The 13,668-nt window shown below is 42.2% G+C and overlaps 1 protein-coding gene across 1 annotated transcript in view; it reads left to right on the top strand.

Moving 5' to 3' along the window:
- Positions 1-13,668, top strand: part of LOC128666924 (oocyte zinc finger protein XlCOF6.1) — a 107,168-nt gene that overhangs the window by 38,491 nt on the left and 55,009 nt on the right. The window contains exon 2 of the mRNA XM_053721745.1: positions 5,172-5,298. Within this exon, the coding sequence (XP_053577720.1) occupies positions 5,178-5,298 (121 nt within the window). The 5' untranslated portion in view covers positions 5,172-5,177. The remainder of the gene's footprint in view (positions 1-5,171; positions 5,299-13,668) is intronic.

The raw sequence follows: 13,668 nt of genomic DNA on the forward strand, positions 1-13,668 counted from the left end.
CTATTTTTGGGAGAAAGGTTTTGCAAGCCGTGGTGCCTTCCATTTAGGTGACCTGATTTGCTCCCTCCCTTCATCCGTGTCCTAAAGCTTTGGTATTGGTTCCCACAAGTAAGGATGACGCCGTGGACCGGACACACCTATGTTGTAGAAAACAGAATTTATGTTTACCTGATAAATTTCTTTCTCCAACGGTGTGTCCGGTCCACGGCCCGCCCTGGTTTTTTAATCAGGTCTGATAATTTATTTTCTTTAACTACAGTCACCACGGTACCATATGGTTTCTCCTATGCTATTATTCCTCCTTAACGTCGGTCGAATGACTGGGGTAGGCGGAGCCTAGGAGGGATCATGTGACCAGCTTTGCTGGGCTCTTTGCCATTTCCTGTTGGGGAAGAGAATATCCCACAAGTAAGGATGACGCCGTGGACCGGACACACCGTTGGAGAAAGAAATTTATCAGGTAAACATAAATTCTGTTATTATCCAGTTTTTTCCTGATATCCTCCAGACATAACTCGGTTAATGGTATGGGCTGACATGTTCTAGTTTGTTCCAAAGTATCCTCTATTGGTTCCTCCCTTGTGTATACTGAATAAAAGAACTGGTTTAGTACCTCAGCCTTCTCCCTGTCATTGTTAATCATTCTACCCTGCACGCATTTTAATGTCCCTACAGTATTTCACAAAAAGTGAGTACACCCCTCACATTTTTGTAAATATTTTATTACATCTTTTCATGTGACAACACTGAAGAAATGACACAATAAAGTAGTGAGTGTACAGCCTGTATAACAGTGTAAATTTGCTGTCACCTCAAAATAACTCAACACACAACCATTAATGTTGGCAACAAAAGGGAGTACACCCCTAAGTGGAAATGTCCAAATTGGGCCCAAAGTGTCAATATTTTGTGTGGGCACCTCTATTTTCCAGCACTGCCTTAACCCTTTTGGATATGGAGTTCACCAGAGCTTCAGAGGTTGCCACTGGAGTCCTCTTCCACGCCTCCATGACAACATCACGGAGCTGGTGGATGTTAGAGACCTTGCACTCCCCCACCTTCCATTTGAGGATGCCCCACAGATGCTCAATAGGGTTAAGGTCTGAAGACATGCTTGGCCAGTCCATCACCTTTGCCCTCAGTGTCTTTAGCAAGGCAGTGGTCGTCTTGGAGGTGTGTTTGGGGTTGTTATGTTGGAATACTGCTCCTGCGGCCCAGTCTCCGAAGGGAGGGGATCATGCTCTGCTTCAGTATCTCACAATACATGTTGGCATTCATGGTTCCGTCAATGAAATGTAGCTCCCCGTGCCAGCAGCACTCATGCAGGCCCAGACCATGATACTCCCACCACCATGCTTGACTGTAGGCAAGACACACTTGTCTTTGTACTCCTCACCTGGTTGCCGCCACACATGCTTGACACCATCTGAACCAAATAAGTTTATCTTGGTCTCATTGGACCACAGGACATGGTTCCAGTAATCCATGCCCTTAATCTGCTTGTCTTCAGTAAACTGCGGGCTTTCTTAATCATCTTTAGAAGAGACTTCCTTCTGGGACGACAGCCATGCAGACAAATTTGATGCAGTGTGCGGCGTATGGTCTGAGCACTGACAGGCTGACCCCCACCCTTTCAACCTCTGCAGCAATGATGGCAGCACTTATGTATATTTCCCAAAGACAACCTATGGATATGACGCTGAACACATGCACTCAACTTCTTTGGTCGACCATGGCAAAGCCTGTTCTGAGTGGAACCTGTCCTGTGAAACTGCTGTATGGTCTTGCCCACCGTGCTGCAGCTCAGTTTCAGGGTCTTGGCAATCTTCTTATAGCCTAGGCCATCTTTATGTAGAGCAACAATTATTTTTTTCAGATACTCAGAGAGTTCTTTGCCATGAGGTGCCATGTTGAACTTCCAGTGACCAGTATGAGAGAGTGTGAGAGCGATAACACCAAATTTAACACACCTGCTCCCCATTCACACCTAAGACCTTGTAACACTAACGAGTCACATGACACCGGGGAGGGAAAATGGCTAATTGGGCCCAATTTGGACATTTCCACTTAGAGGTGTACTCACTTTTGTTGCCAATGGTTTAGACATTAATGGCTGTGTGTTGAGTTATTTTGAGGGGACATCAAATTTACACTGTTATACAGGCTGTACACTCACTACTTTACATTGTAGCAAAGTGTCATTTCTTCAGTGTTGTCACATGAAAAGATATAATAAAATATTTACAAAAATCAAATTAGCCAAAATTGAAATTGAAAAATGAATTGCAAACAATTCTAAGTCTAACCTTAAAAGGTTCTTTAATTACATAAATAGCAACATATCTAAGAAGGACAATAGTCCTTCTTAGATATTTTGCTATTTATGTCATTAAAGAACCTTTTAGGGTTAGACTTAGAGACCCATTTATCAAACTCTGAATGGAGCTTGAGGGCCCGTGTTTCTGGCGAGTCTTCAGACTCGCCAGAAACGCAAGTTATAGAGCAGCGGTCTAAAGACCGCTGCTCCATAACCTGTCCGCCTGCTCTGAGGAGGCGGACAGAGATCGCCACAATTCAACCCGATCGGGTTGATTGACAACCCCTTGCTGGCATGCCGATTGGCTGCGAGTCTGCAAGGGGCGGCGTTGCACCAGCAGCTCACAAGAGCTGCTGGTGCAATGCTGAATACAGAGAGCGTATTGCTCTCCGCATTCAGCAAGGTCTGTCGGACCTGATCCGCACTGTCGGATCAGGTCCGACAGACCTTTGTTAAATAGACCTCCACCTTTACAATTAATTTTTCATTTTCAATTTTGGCTAATTTGATTGCTTTTTTGCATGCTTTGTTACAGTCCTTAAAAATACGGTATGTTGAGTCTGTACTATTTTCTTTGAATAATTTAAATGCCCTACATTTTTTCCTTATTCCTCTTAACACATTTTTATTTTGCCACATTGGCTTGGATTTTTTTTTATAACCATATGGTATTTGTTGATATGTATATTTATTTACAAAGTTTTAAATGTTATCTATTTATCCTCTGTATATTTATTAGAGAATACTTTGTCCCAGTTTATGTTATTTAATGATTTTCTTAAATCGTTGAATTTTGCTTTCTTTAAACTAAAAGTCTAAGTTTAACCTTTAAGACACTTCTTATGAAAAGAGATTTCAAATGTGACCATGTTATGATCACTGTTACCCAAATGTTCTTTGACTTCTATGTTTGATATTATATCTGTATTGTTTGATAGCACTAAATCCAATATAGCATTACTCCTAGTTGGCTCCTCTATTAATTGTGACAAGAAGTTATTCCTGAGAACATTTAAAAACCTACCCCCTTAGCTGAATTACTAGTTTCATTGGCACAGTTTATATCAGGGTAGTTTAAAATCTCCCATAATTACAGCACTGTTATTAGCAGCCTTACCTATTTGCATTAGTAGTTGAGTTCCTCCATGTCACTAATGTTGGGGGGGCTAAAACAAATATTACTTGGAACATGCTACAGCATGTTCCAAGTAATATTTGTTTTAGGATTTTTCCCCCCACTCATTATTTCAACCCACATGGTCTATACATTGTCACCTGTATCATCATAAATATCTTCCCTTATTGTAGGTTTAAGGTTAGGTTTAATATACATGTAGATTCCTCCACCTCTTTTATTATTCCTGTCCCTCCTAAATAAAGTATAACCCTCTAAGTTAACTGCCCAGTCATGTGAATCATCCCACCAAGTTTCAGTTATACTAATAATATCATAGTCCTCTTCTGCAACTAAGAGCTCCAGCTCCCCCATTTTACTCGTCATGCTTCTTGCATTTGTTGCCATACATTTAATTTTCATGTGCTTTCTGCTGCTACTTGGTGCGCTTTCCTCCATACTTTCTAATGTGACATTTCTTAAGTCACCCCTTCCTTGAGATATTATAGGTGTGACATATTCACAGACTAATCTCTCTGTTCTATTGTGTTCTAACTGACCCCCCCCCTTTTGCCTAGTTTAAAAGCTTCTCTAAACGTGCTACCATCCTTCCCCCAACACACCTGCATCCATGTCATTCAGGTGCAATCCATCCTTATTATACAAATTGTACCAAAGTGAAAAGTCAGCCCAATCCTCTAAAAAGTCAAACCCCTTATTTTTACACCATGATTTTAACTTTGAATTACCTGACCTTAGTTCCTTCTGCCTTACTGAGTTAGCAACTGGTAATATCTCCAAAAATATTATTTTGGAGGTCCTTGCTTTAAGCTTGCTACCTAACTCCCTGGACTCTCCATCTCCTGCTGATTCCTTCATTAGTACCAATATGTTCCATGACTGCAGAATCAGACCCACATCCCTCTAACAATCTATCAGTACGTTCCACAATATGCCTGACATGAGCCCCTTTTTACTAAAAGGTTTAATTTAAAAATATAAAATAATTATATTTACCCCGGTTACTCCAAACCCTTGTTTGCCCAACTACCTTGTTTACTTAAACAGAAAATCTTACTTTAACAGCAAATCAATGCAGTGACCCTTTCAGAGCAGGCTCCACTAGTTACTGCTTTAAATGTATAGTCTATGTAGGCCCACACAGGTAAAACTCATTCCTCCCCTAATTACACACACAGGAAACAAACAAAAAAAAAGGTTAGAAACAAGCTTAAATAAAAACAGTTATTTTTAAAATGCACCCCTTACACAGCAAACAATTTAAAAGTTCCCTTGTTTAGCTAACTGCTTTACTTAAACAGAAAATCTTACTTTAACAGAGAAGTAATGCAGCAGACCCTCTCTTAGCACTTAGCACTGTTATAGACAAACCTCTGCTCTTAATTCTTCTTTATAGTAGTGTCTATTCCTTGCAGTTCTATGAACATTGGTGTATATTGTCCCTTTGATACACACCCTCCTCTTTAGTTATATGTCATTGTTATTTAGAGTCTTTGGCCTTGTTCAGGTTTCACCAATAAGTAGATGACTAGGAACATGCTACACGCTGAGGCGGTAAATACGATTGATCATATTGTCACGTGGCACAAATCCAAGGGAAACTAAACAAACTCATATGGGCTCCTCCTGGTCATTAGGCAGACTATGTCACATTTTATTTGTCACACAATCAAGCTGATTGTTATGTGTAGTTTAATAGTTGTTGTTATTTTTTTCAAGAAAGAAATGGAATTTGATGAAGTTGCAATGTATTTTTCCAAGGAAGAATGGGGCTATTTAAACAAAGAACAAAGAGCCCTTTATAAGGATGTGATGTTGGAGAATTACCAAACCCTCTGTTCTCTAGGTAAGAACTTATTGTATACGTTGTAGGAGATAGGACAGAGAAGAAATCACAATTAAAGAGATATAAAACCCAAATTTTTCATGTTTCAAATAGAGCATATCATTTTAAACAACTTTTCTACTTTACTTCTATTATTTGTAATTTTCTTCATTCTGTTGGAATCCTTTTTTGCAGGAGCAGCAATGCACTACTGGAAGTTAGCTGAACACATCAGCTGAACCAACGAGAAGAGGCCTATATGTGTAACCACCAATCAGCAGCTTGTCCCCAGTAATGCATTGCTGCTGCTGAGCCTGCCTAGGTATTCTTTTCAACAAAGGATACCAAGAAAACAAAACAAATGACACAATAAAAGTAAATTGGAATGTGTTTTTTTGTTGTTTTTTTATTTTAAATTTGCATGCTCTTGTCTGAATTATGAAAGCAATAATTTGGGTTTCATGTCCCTTTAAGCACACAATTGGGATTGATATTGAATTGGGTTGTGTTTTATTATGGTATATTATTCTAAAGTTAAATCATTAATTGACCAGGGCTTGACAGATCCAGGGTGCCATGTCTCTTATTCATTTATATCCTAATGTTACTTTTCCCCCCTTTTTAAATAATTATACACAAACACTTGCCTGTTAAAGTGATAGTAAATCCTAGTGTTTTTTTAAACGCTAGGATTTACCAGTCGAACAAATACTTCATGCTGAAAGTTCCTTTATTTGTCTGAAGCATTCACCTTGGTGATAGCTTCAGGCAGCCCGCAGCAGAATGCTATTATTCAGTGAGGTGACATTTCCACCTTTTAGCCAATAGCCATACGGGCCAGCTGGCATTATGCCTGATAGCTACCACGCTATTGGCTAAAGTCACTTCAGTAATAAAATAGCGTTCTGCCGTGGGCTACCACCCTCTTCTTGAGATAGATAGCCTTATATACTCTTCCCTTACATGTTTCCCTGGTTGATCATCTTGCTGAGATCCTGTCTACTTTTTGTGCACCGTGCAGGTTGCATGTAGTGATTCTATTATAGATGTGTGTGATGATATAACACCAAAAGGGTGGTTCCCTGATTCATAGGCTCTTCATTGCAGATACAGGGGCCAGGGGCTATAGCTGAGCTCCTCTATTTATTAAGAGGGGCATGTGACCTGGTTTTCAAATTAGTCTAGTGCCTCTATAAGATGTAAGTAATAGTTGTAGAAACAAATGTTGCCTGCAACACTATACAAGGACAATATTGCATGGGACACAAGGGTCCTAACAAAGACCTTATCCGTCTCATAAATGTATAATTTTTCTCATTTACCATTGAGAAGTATCTAATCCCTATCAGTGAAATGTGATGTAAAAAATGGCAAAAGTTACTTTTCCATAAAGACATATTCACACACAGACTCGCATGCATTCACAAACTCACACATGACCACAGATAGCAGATGACCATATCCACACAAAAACACATTTCTGATGCATTAACACTGATACAAACTACAAAAAAACAGTTTAAGGGACAAAAAAGTGCAATTTTTTTTTATTTAAAGGGACACTCAATCAAAATTAAACTTTCATTATTCAGATAGAGCATGCCATTTTAAACAACTTTCCAATTTACTTACATTAACAAAATGTGCAGTCTTTTTATATTTAAACTTTTGGAGTCACCAGCTCCTACTGAGCATGTGCTAGAATAAGTGTGTATGCATTTGTGAATGGCTGATGGCTGTCACATGGTACGTGTATGCATTTGTGATTGGCTGATGGCTGTCACATAGTACAGGGGGAATGGAAAAAGACATAACCTTTAAAATTGTCAGAAAAAAAAATCTACTACTCATTTGAAGTTTAGACTAAGTGCTATTGCATTGTCTTGTTATCTTGCATTTATTGATTATACAAATCTACTGTGTTGACTGGTCCTTTAATTTGTTGCAAAACTTTCATATTGCATTATTGCTTGTATATAACTGTTTAAGTCCTGCAAAAGAGGTTATACATAGTTGAAGTCCGCTCTAGAGCAATGCACTACTGGGAGCTAGCTTAACTCATATGGTGACACAATGACAAGGCATATCTGTATAGCCACCAATCACCAGCTGTGGAGCTGACATTAATTATGTCTTTAATCCCTTTGCAGCTGTTAAACACATGGGGTTCAGCTTCTACTAGTAAATCATACATTGGGGATATGGAATGAAGGCCTTGCTTATACAAAGAGCAAAACATGTCCCAGTTTGATTTGTCCCTCAGTGTAGGGTCTCATCTAAGTAAACTGTCAATATAATGGTGAGCCTGTAGGTACGAAAAACAGTGTTGACTAAGGATCCAACATTTGCCCAATGGTCAATAGTCCCTGTGTTCCCCACTGCAGAAAAGGCCCAGTTAAGAGCCTTGGCATAAAGTCTATATTCACACAATTGGATCAATCTTAAGTGAGCCCCCCCAACAACCTAGCTATCTGCTTCCAGGCCAGTATTAGTCCCTTAAATAAGGTGTTATTTTCTTCCTAAATGGAAAGAGTCCACAGCTGCATTCATTACTTTTGGGAAATAAGGACCTGGCCACCAAGAGGAGGCAAAGACACCCCAGTCAAGGCTTAAATACTCCTCCCACTTCCCTCATCCCCCCAGTCATTCTTTGTCTTTTGTCCCAGGAGGTTGGCAGAGAAGTGTCAGAAGTTGTTTTGTCTCTTATGGAGGGTAGTACTCTTCGACATGGGACAGGACCTTTAATTAATCCTATCAGTCTCTCAGTGAGGGCCTGTATGAAAGTTAGAGTCCGGAGATGCAGGAAGAGTCTTTCTGCGAAACCATCCCAACTCATATTAACAGCTCCACTAGCAATCGGTGTTGTCAAACTTTGCTTCGCTGCCTGCTTCTCTCAAGTCCATGAGGCTGCTACTATTCGTCACACTTGAAGAGCCGTGTTCCTGTTTCACGGCATAAATTCTGGTAAGATTGTTTCATTTTACTTCTTCAGAATGTACTGTAACTTTTTGTTTCCTGTAAGGTACTATCTTGTGGGACTTATTAAGTATATTTATAGGGCCTCAGTGAGGCTCCTTTTGGTATATTGGAATCAAGGGTTAATATCTCCTGATGGGGATTATGGAACAGGGTTTTAATCATGTTTATTATGTGATTCAATCTGGTTATGTGTAGTGTTAACTGAGCTCTTGGCTAGAACATAAAGGCCTTTGGAAGTGATGCGACCTTATGGTTGGGCGCGCTCATTGGACTGTACGGCTCACCTTGTGACTGGATGTGTTTACGTTCTGGTCTTCCATTTCCGCATTCCTGACCGTGTGGCGACTGAGTAATTAGAGTCTGCTAGTGTCTGGTTCTAGGAGGTGGTAAGTGCCCCAGCCATTGTGGGTGTCAGGTGCCGTTTAAGTTTTTTCTTTAGTTCATATTATTTAATTCTCTATCTAGTTATGGAGGATTCTGATGCTGAGACTGTTCAAATTTCAGATTCTTCGACTTGTGAAGAATGCGAATTGGCCCAGTTGACACAAGTCAATCAGTTATGTTCGATATGCCGTATTAGAGCGCCCTGTTCCTCGGGCTCGGGGAATCAGGGTTCTGCTGAGCCATCCGCTTCTGGGGGTTCTGTCCTTCGAGAGGTGAGTTTCCTTACCGCTCCCGACTACTACACATGCAGGTGACCCAGATTATGTTTATCCCTCCTTACAGGGTGGCTTGTTCCCCCCCGGAGGTTGCAGTTCGTTTTTGCTTTCACATATTTTTGGCGATTATGCGTTTGCAAAGTCCAGACGTTTATTTGCATTTGTGCTTGTGCCCGATTGTCCCGGGTCTACTTGCCTTGCGTGCGCCTATACAGTTCCCTGCGGGTGCAGCTGTTCCTGAGTGTTGTGCCTTTCGTTACAGAATAGCACGTCTTCGCGTTTTACTCAGACACGTTTTTTAGTTATTAGAGGACCCTATCCTTAACGGATACAGGAACCCGCAGTATTCTACTTCGAATGGCTCACCTCATTAGACATGAGGGGATGAGGTAATCTCCAAACTGTCTGCTTATTGAGGTCTTTCCCAGTTTTTTGTTGGGAGATCAGGGTTCCATTTGGCTGGTCCTGCGGGTATGCCTGTTTTCTTCCTGGGCGTTAACCTATGGAAGTTTGTTAAGGGACACGTTAGTCATATGTTTGTCTGTTTTACCTTCCTCTCTGTGGGAGGATTTAGGCAGCTTGACCGTTATGACCCCAGCTGCGGCTGGTCCTGCTGGGATTCAGATCTTCTGTCCTGTGGCTTATTCAGACACGTGGCGCCTGTTATGCCTGGCTGGTCCGGTGGGGCGCTGAGTGCCCACAATTATTATTTGTGTGTCTTCGTGTTCTCTTTATAAGTTCAGCTAAGCTCTCTAAAAGGATCCGTATGGCTTGAAGGATTGTGTCAGTCCTAATTCAGCCTTCAAGCTGATTGACCGGGTCAGTGGAGTTCCGCTGCTTCACTCTTTTTGCTTCGATTTCCTCGGGGCCTAGAGTTCTTTCCTCTCTTGGGAGGATTTGGGGGTTTAGCGCCTCCTTACCGTCGTTTGAGCGGTTTGGCCTCTAAGGCTCTGGAATTGTCCTTGGACATGTTCCTGCTGTGGTTCTCTTCTGGAGATCTGTCGGACTTCGTCCATTCCTCGGGGACCTGGTTTTCTTCGGGAGTTGTTCCTTTGTAGGGACATGGGCAGTGTGGTCTCCTCAAGCTCTGTTTAGGGTTCCTTCACCGGAGCTGGAGGATGCTCCGCATCCTTCTTTCATCTTCTCCTCTGATTTTAAGGTGGGGGGGATGTGGAGACTAGCCTTTGTTCGAGTGTCTTGTCCTCAAGGTATCCCCTTGTTCGCTAGTGGCCTTGTTTCTGTCTTTTGCTTCCTTAGCTCCTTGGAGCATTGGACTCTGGCAAGGGATGGTCTCGTCTTGGCGGGACTTGCGAGTTTTCTCATTGTCTACTATTGTATACTATGGACATTGTATGGTTATCTCCCGGGGGTCTGCCTTTTATATCAGATGGGGGATTTAAGTTTCCAGGTTCTCGTTTTGGGGGGCTCAGACCTCCTCGCTCTGGTTCTTCCGGTGGCTGAGGTTCTCACTCAGCGCCTCCTTTGTGGATCCCATTGCAGGTTGTACCGGACTGTAGAATATAGAGTGGGTAGGGGGTTCCCCAGTTCCAGGAAACTTGGGCTGTGTCTTATGGTTGGGCTAGTTGATCTGTTTCCGGCTGGTGAGGTAGCTCAGTGGGTAAATGCCCTGACTACAAGAAAGCCTGTTAAAGGATACAAGGTCACAGGTTCAGATCATGGCAGGGCTGACTCAGCCCTTCTTCATTCAGAGGTCAATAAATGAGTACCATTATAATTGGCCAGGTTTTTCTGGGTGCGATGCCCCTTGGTCGGCTGGACTTTTGTGATGGTTTCGCTGCTCTGCTAGCAAAAACAACTGCAGCTACGGCGCCTTGTCTGGTGCTAGCAAGTTAAAATATCGGGGGATTCCTTCTAGTTCAGGGCGTTAGAGATTTGTTCTCTCGGTTCAGCTTCTGGCTGTGTCCTGGGGGCAGGGGCTTTGTCCTTTCCGACTTTTTTGCCGGCCCCTTTGGTTGGGGGGGTTATATCCTTATTTTGGAAATGTTGTCCCTATCTTAGGGCTTCTCCTGTCTTCAGGAGGTTGGGACAGACAGGTTACCCTATTTCGGTGAGAGGTACGCGCTCTGGTTTGTTCTGTCCATCTGGAGAGTTGCTGGCTCAGTCTTGAGTCTATGTTGGGCCTTTAGCTAGATCTAGCTAGATCTCTAGGTCTACGACCTTGTAGACAGTCTCTATGCGGTGTTATGGTTGTCATCCGAGCACTGTTGTAATGGCGGTGCTTTCTTGCCGCTCGTTGTTTGAGTTCTCTGGTTTCAGACCTGCCAATGCTTGGGTTTCCCCGGCTGGAGGTAGGTCCTGAGATCCGTTGTTCTTCTCGGATCTTGGGGATGCATTGGTCCTCGTTGAGGTTCTGGGCTCTCCTTGTTTTTCGAGACCTAGGTGTAGGTCTGGCGGTTTGGTTGCTTAGAGTGTGCCTTCTGCAATGGAGGTTTAGCACTTTACATTTTGGTAGCCGATTCTAGCAGTATTCTTCTGTGTCATCCTATGGATGTCTGCGTGTTCTTGACTCAGGTGTTTACCTTCATCTGGGTCTGCTACATGTAATTTTGCCTGAATTTTTCAGTTGTCCCTAGGCACTGGTTGACTTGCTGCCTGGCAAGTGAGGGGTTGCTCCTTTGAAACCAGCTGCAGCTGTTTGCACTTTTATTGTGTGCTAGCCAGCTGTTCCAATCCTTTGCAGGATGTTGAGAAAACCTTCTCTGTTCTACTACCTGGTTGTAAACTTTGTGGTTTCTATTTGGATTAGGAGTTGCCTTCCATTGTTGTCAGGACCCATTTGGGTCTTGCGAGCTTGGTTATTTTGAGGGTTTTCCTTTTTATAACGTTTATGGTAACCTTCGGTTTCTATTTGGTTCTTCTTGCCTTGTTCCTTTGGAAGTTCGGCTGGGGTTTCCTTCGGTAGTAAAGGGTGTGTGGTGGGAGATCGACTGTTGGGTGACGGTGTCTCCTGGAAGATTAGCAATTAGCAGTGATCAAGTGCGTGAAGCACGAAACGTTTGCTGTTTTTTGCACCTGTTCTTTTACTTGTATTTTGCACAACTGTGCTGACCATTTTTTACATATTTTGCATGTTTTTAATCATGTTGGAATAAAGCTGAACTTTAAACTTTTTTCTGGGCTTGGAGCGCTGTTTTTTTGCTCCCTCTCTGGATTTCCTGTGATCATGGGTGTGTGTGCAGACACACAGGGAACTATGGCTGCCGTCTGGAATCTACTATAAAAGATAGTTATCCCACTGTGGAAATTAACTTTATACCCTCTCTCTATTTTGTGCCTAACTCACACCTTTTAAGAATCATCTAACTACCCCAAGGGCGCTCCGTTGTGCAGGTTTGTTTGTTACTTTGTTTCTCCCGGAAGACTGTTGGCTCAGTTGAGTCTGAGTTGCGGTCTCTAGCTAGGCTTCCAGGCTATCTGCTGGTCAGTGTCCTTGGGGCCTTTTCCCCTTCCTGTTTTTTTTTACTTCGGACGAAGCAGGGTTTTTTTGTGGGGTAGTGTTTTTTAGGCCTGGTGCCCTCAGAATGGGCCGCCTATTGTACCCTCCCATTTTGGCATTCAGTGTCCTATATAGCTTGGGTATTGTTTTCCCAAAAGTAATGAATGCAGCTGTGGACTCTTTCCATTTAGGAAGAAAAACATAAATTATGCTTACCTGATAATTTTCTTTTCTTCCGATGGAAGGAGTCCACAGCTCCCCACCCGTCTTTTTTATGTGGGGCGTCTTTGTTTTTATTCTTCTGGCACCTTTTCACCCTGATATTTCTTCTACTGTTTCTTGTTCCTTGGCACAATGACTGGGGGATGAGGGAAGTGGGATGAGTATTTAAGTCTTTGGCTGAGGTGTCTTTGCCTCCTCCTGGTGGCCAGTTTCTTATTTCCCAAAAGTAATGAATGCAGCTGTGGACTCTTTCCATCGGAAAAAAAGAAAATTATCAGGTAAGCATAATTTATGTTTTTTAATACACTTAGGCAATTTAGACAGGGTGGCCAAAAACAAAAATGGTGCATGCTCTATCAAAATAATGGGGTGGAGGGGAAGATATCATGTCCCCTTGATTCAAAACAATGCACACTCACTGTCTAAGCCCTCATCATAGTGAGATATACATAAGTAGCAGTTTAAGCTTCCTGTCTGGATTCCCTCTTAAGGTAAACTTTCCTTGTCCAGCAAATTTAGTCCTTTTTTAACTATTGTTATAAAGTAATTTTCAAATATCAACATAAACAAGCTTCATAAATGTGGAGAATCCTTTACGTCAATGCCGCTATTATTGAGTGCACTAGTAGACATAGCCAGGGGTCGACAAATCGGTTTACAATTTTGGAGCCAATAGGAATATTTAGGAGCCAGACAGTGGTATTCGTATATAGATATATGGAGAATAACCCAAAAAGTTAGGAGCCAGGGTTAAAATTCTAGGAGCCAGTGGCTCCCCGGCTCCTATGGGACACACTTGATAAATCGAATGCATGGCCACTTCCACTACTCATTACTATTTCGGAAATATTCAAAAGGTAATTTGAACTAACTTATATGATAACCATGTTGGTATATATCAACGATTGATAAATACTGTGTGTGATGGGATGTGAGGGCTTGGACCCCGATGTGAAGCCTGCTGTGTTGTACACCGTTCTCCAAGTGCCACTGCTACTTAGCTCAGTGATTAAAGAGACAGGAAAATCAAGGCTCAAGGAGCTAGTTGTTGATTGATGGTTGCACATAAATATG

Source organism: Bombina bombina, chromosome 7, assembly GCF_027579735.1.
Source record: "Bombina bombina isolate aBomBom1 chromosome 7, aBomBom1.pri, whole genome shotgun sequence".
In the NCBI taxonomy this organism is placed as follows: domain Eukaryota; kingdom Metazoa; phylum Chordata; class Amphibia; order Anura; family Bombinatoridae; genus Bombina; species Bombina bombina.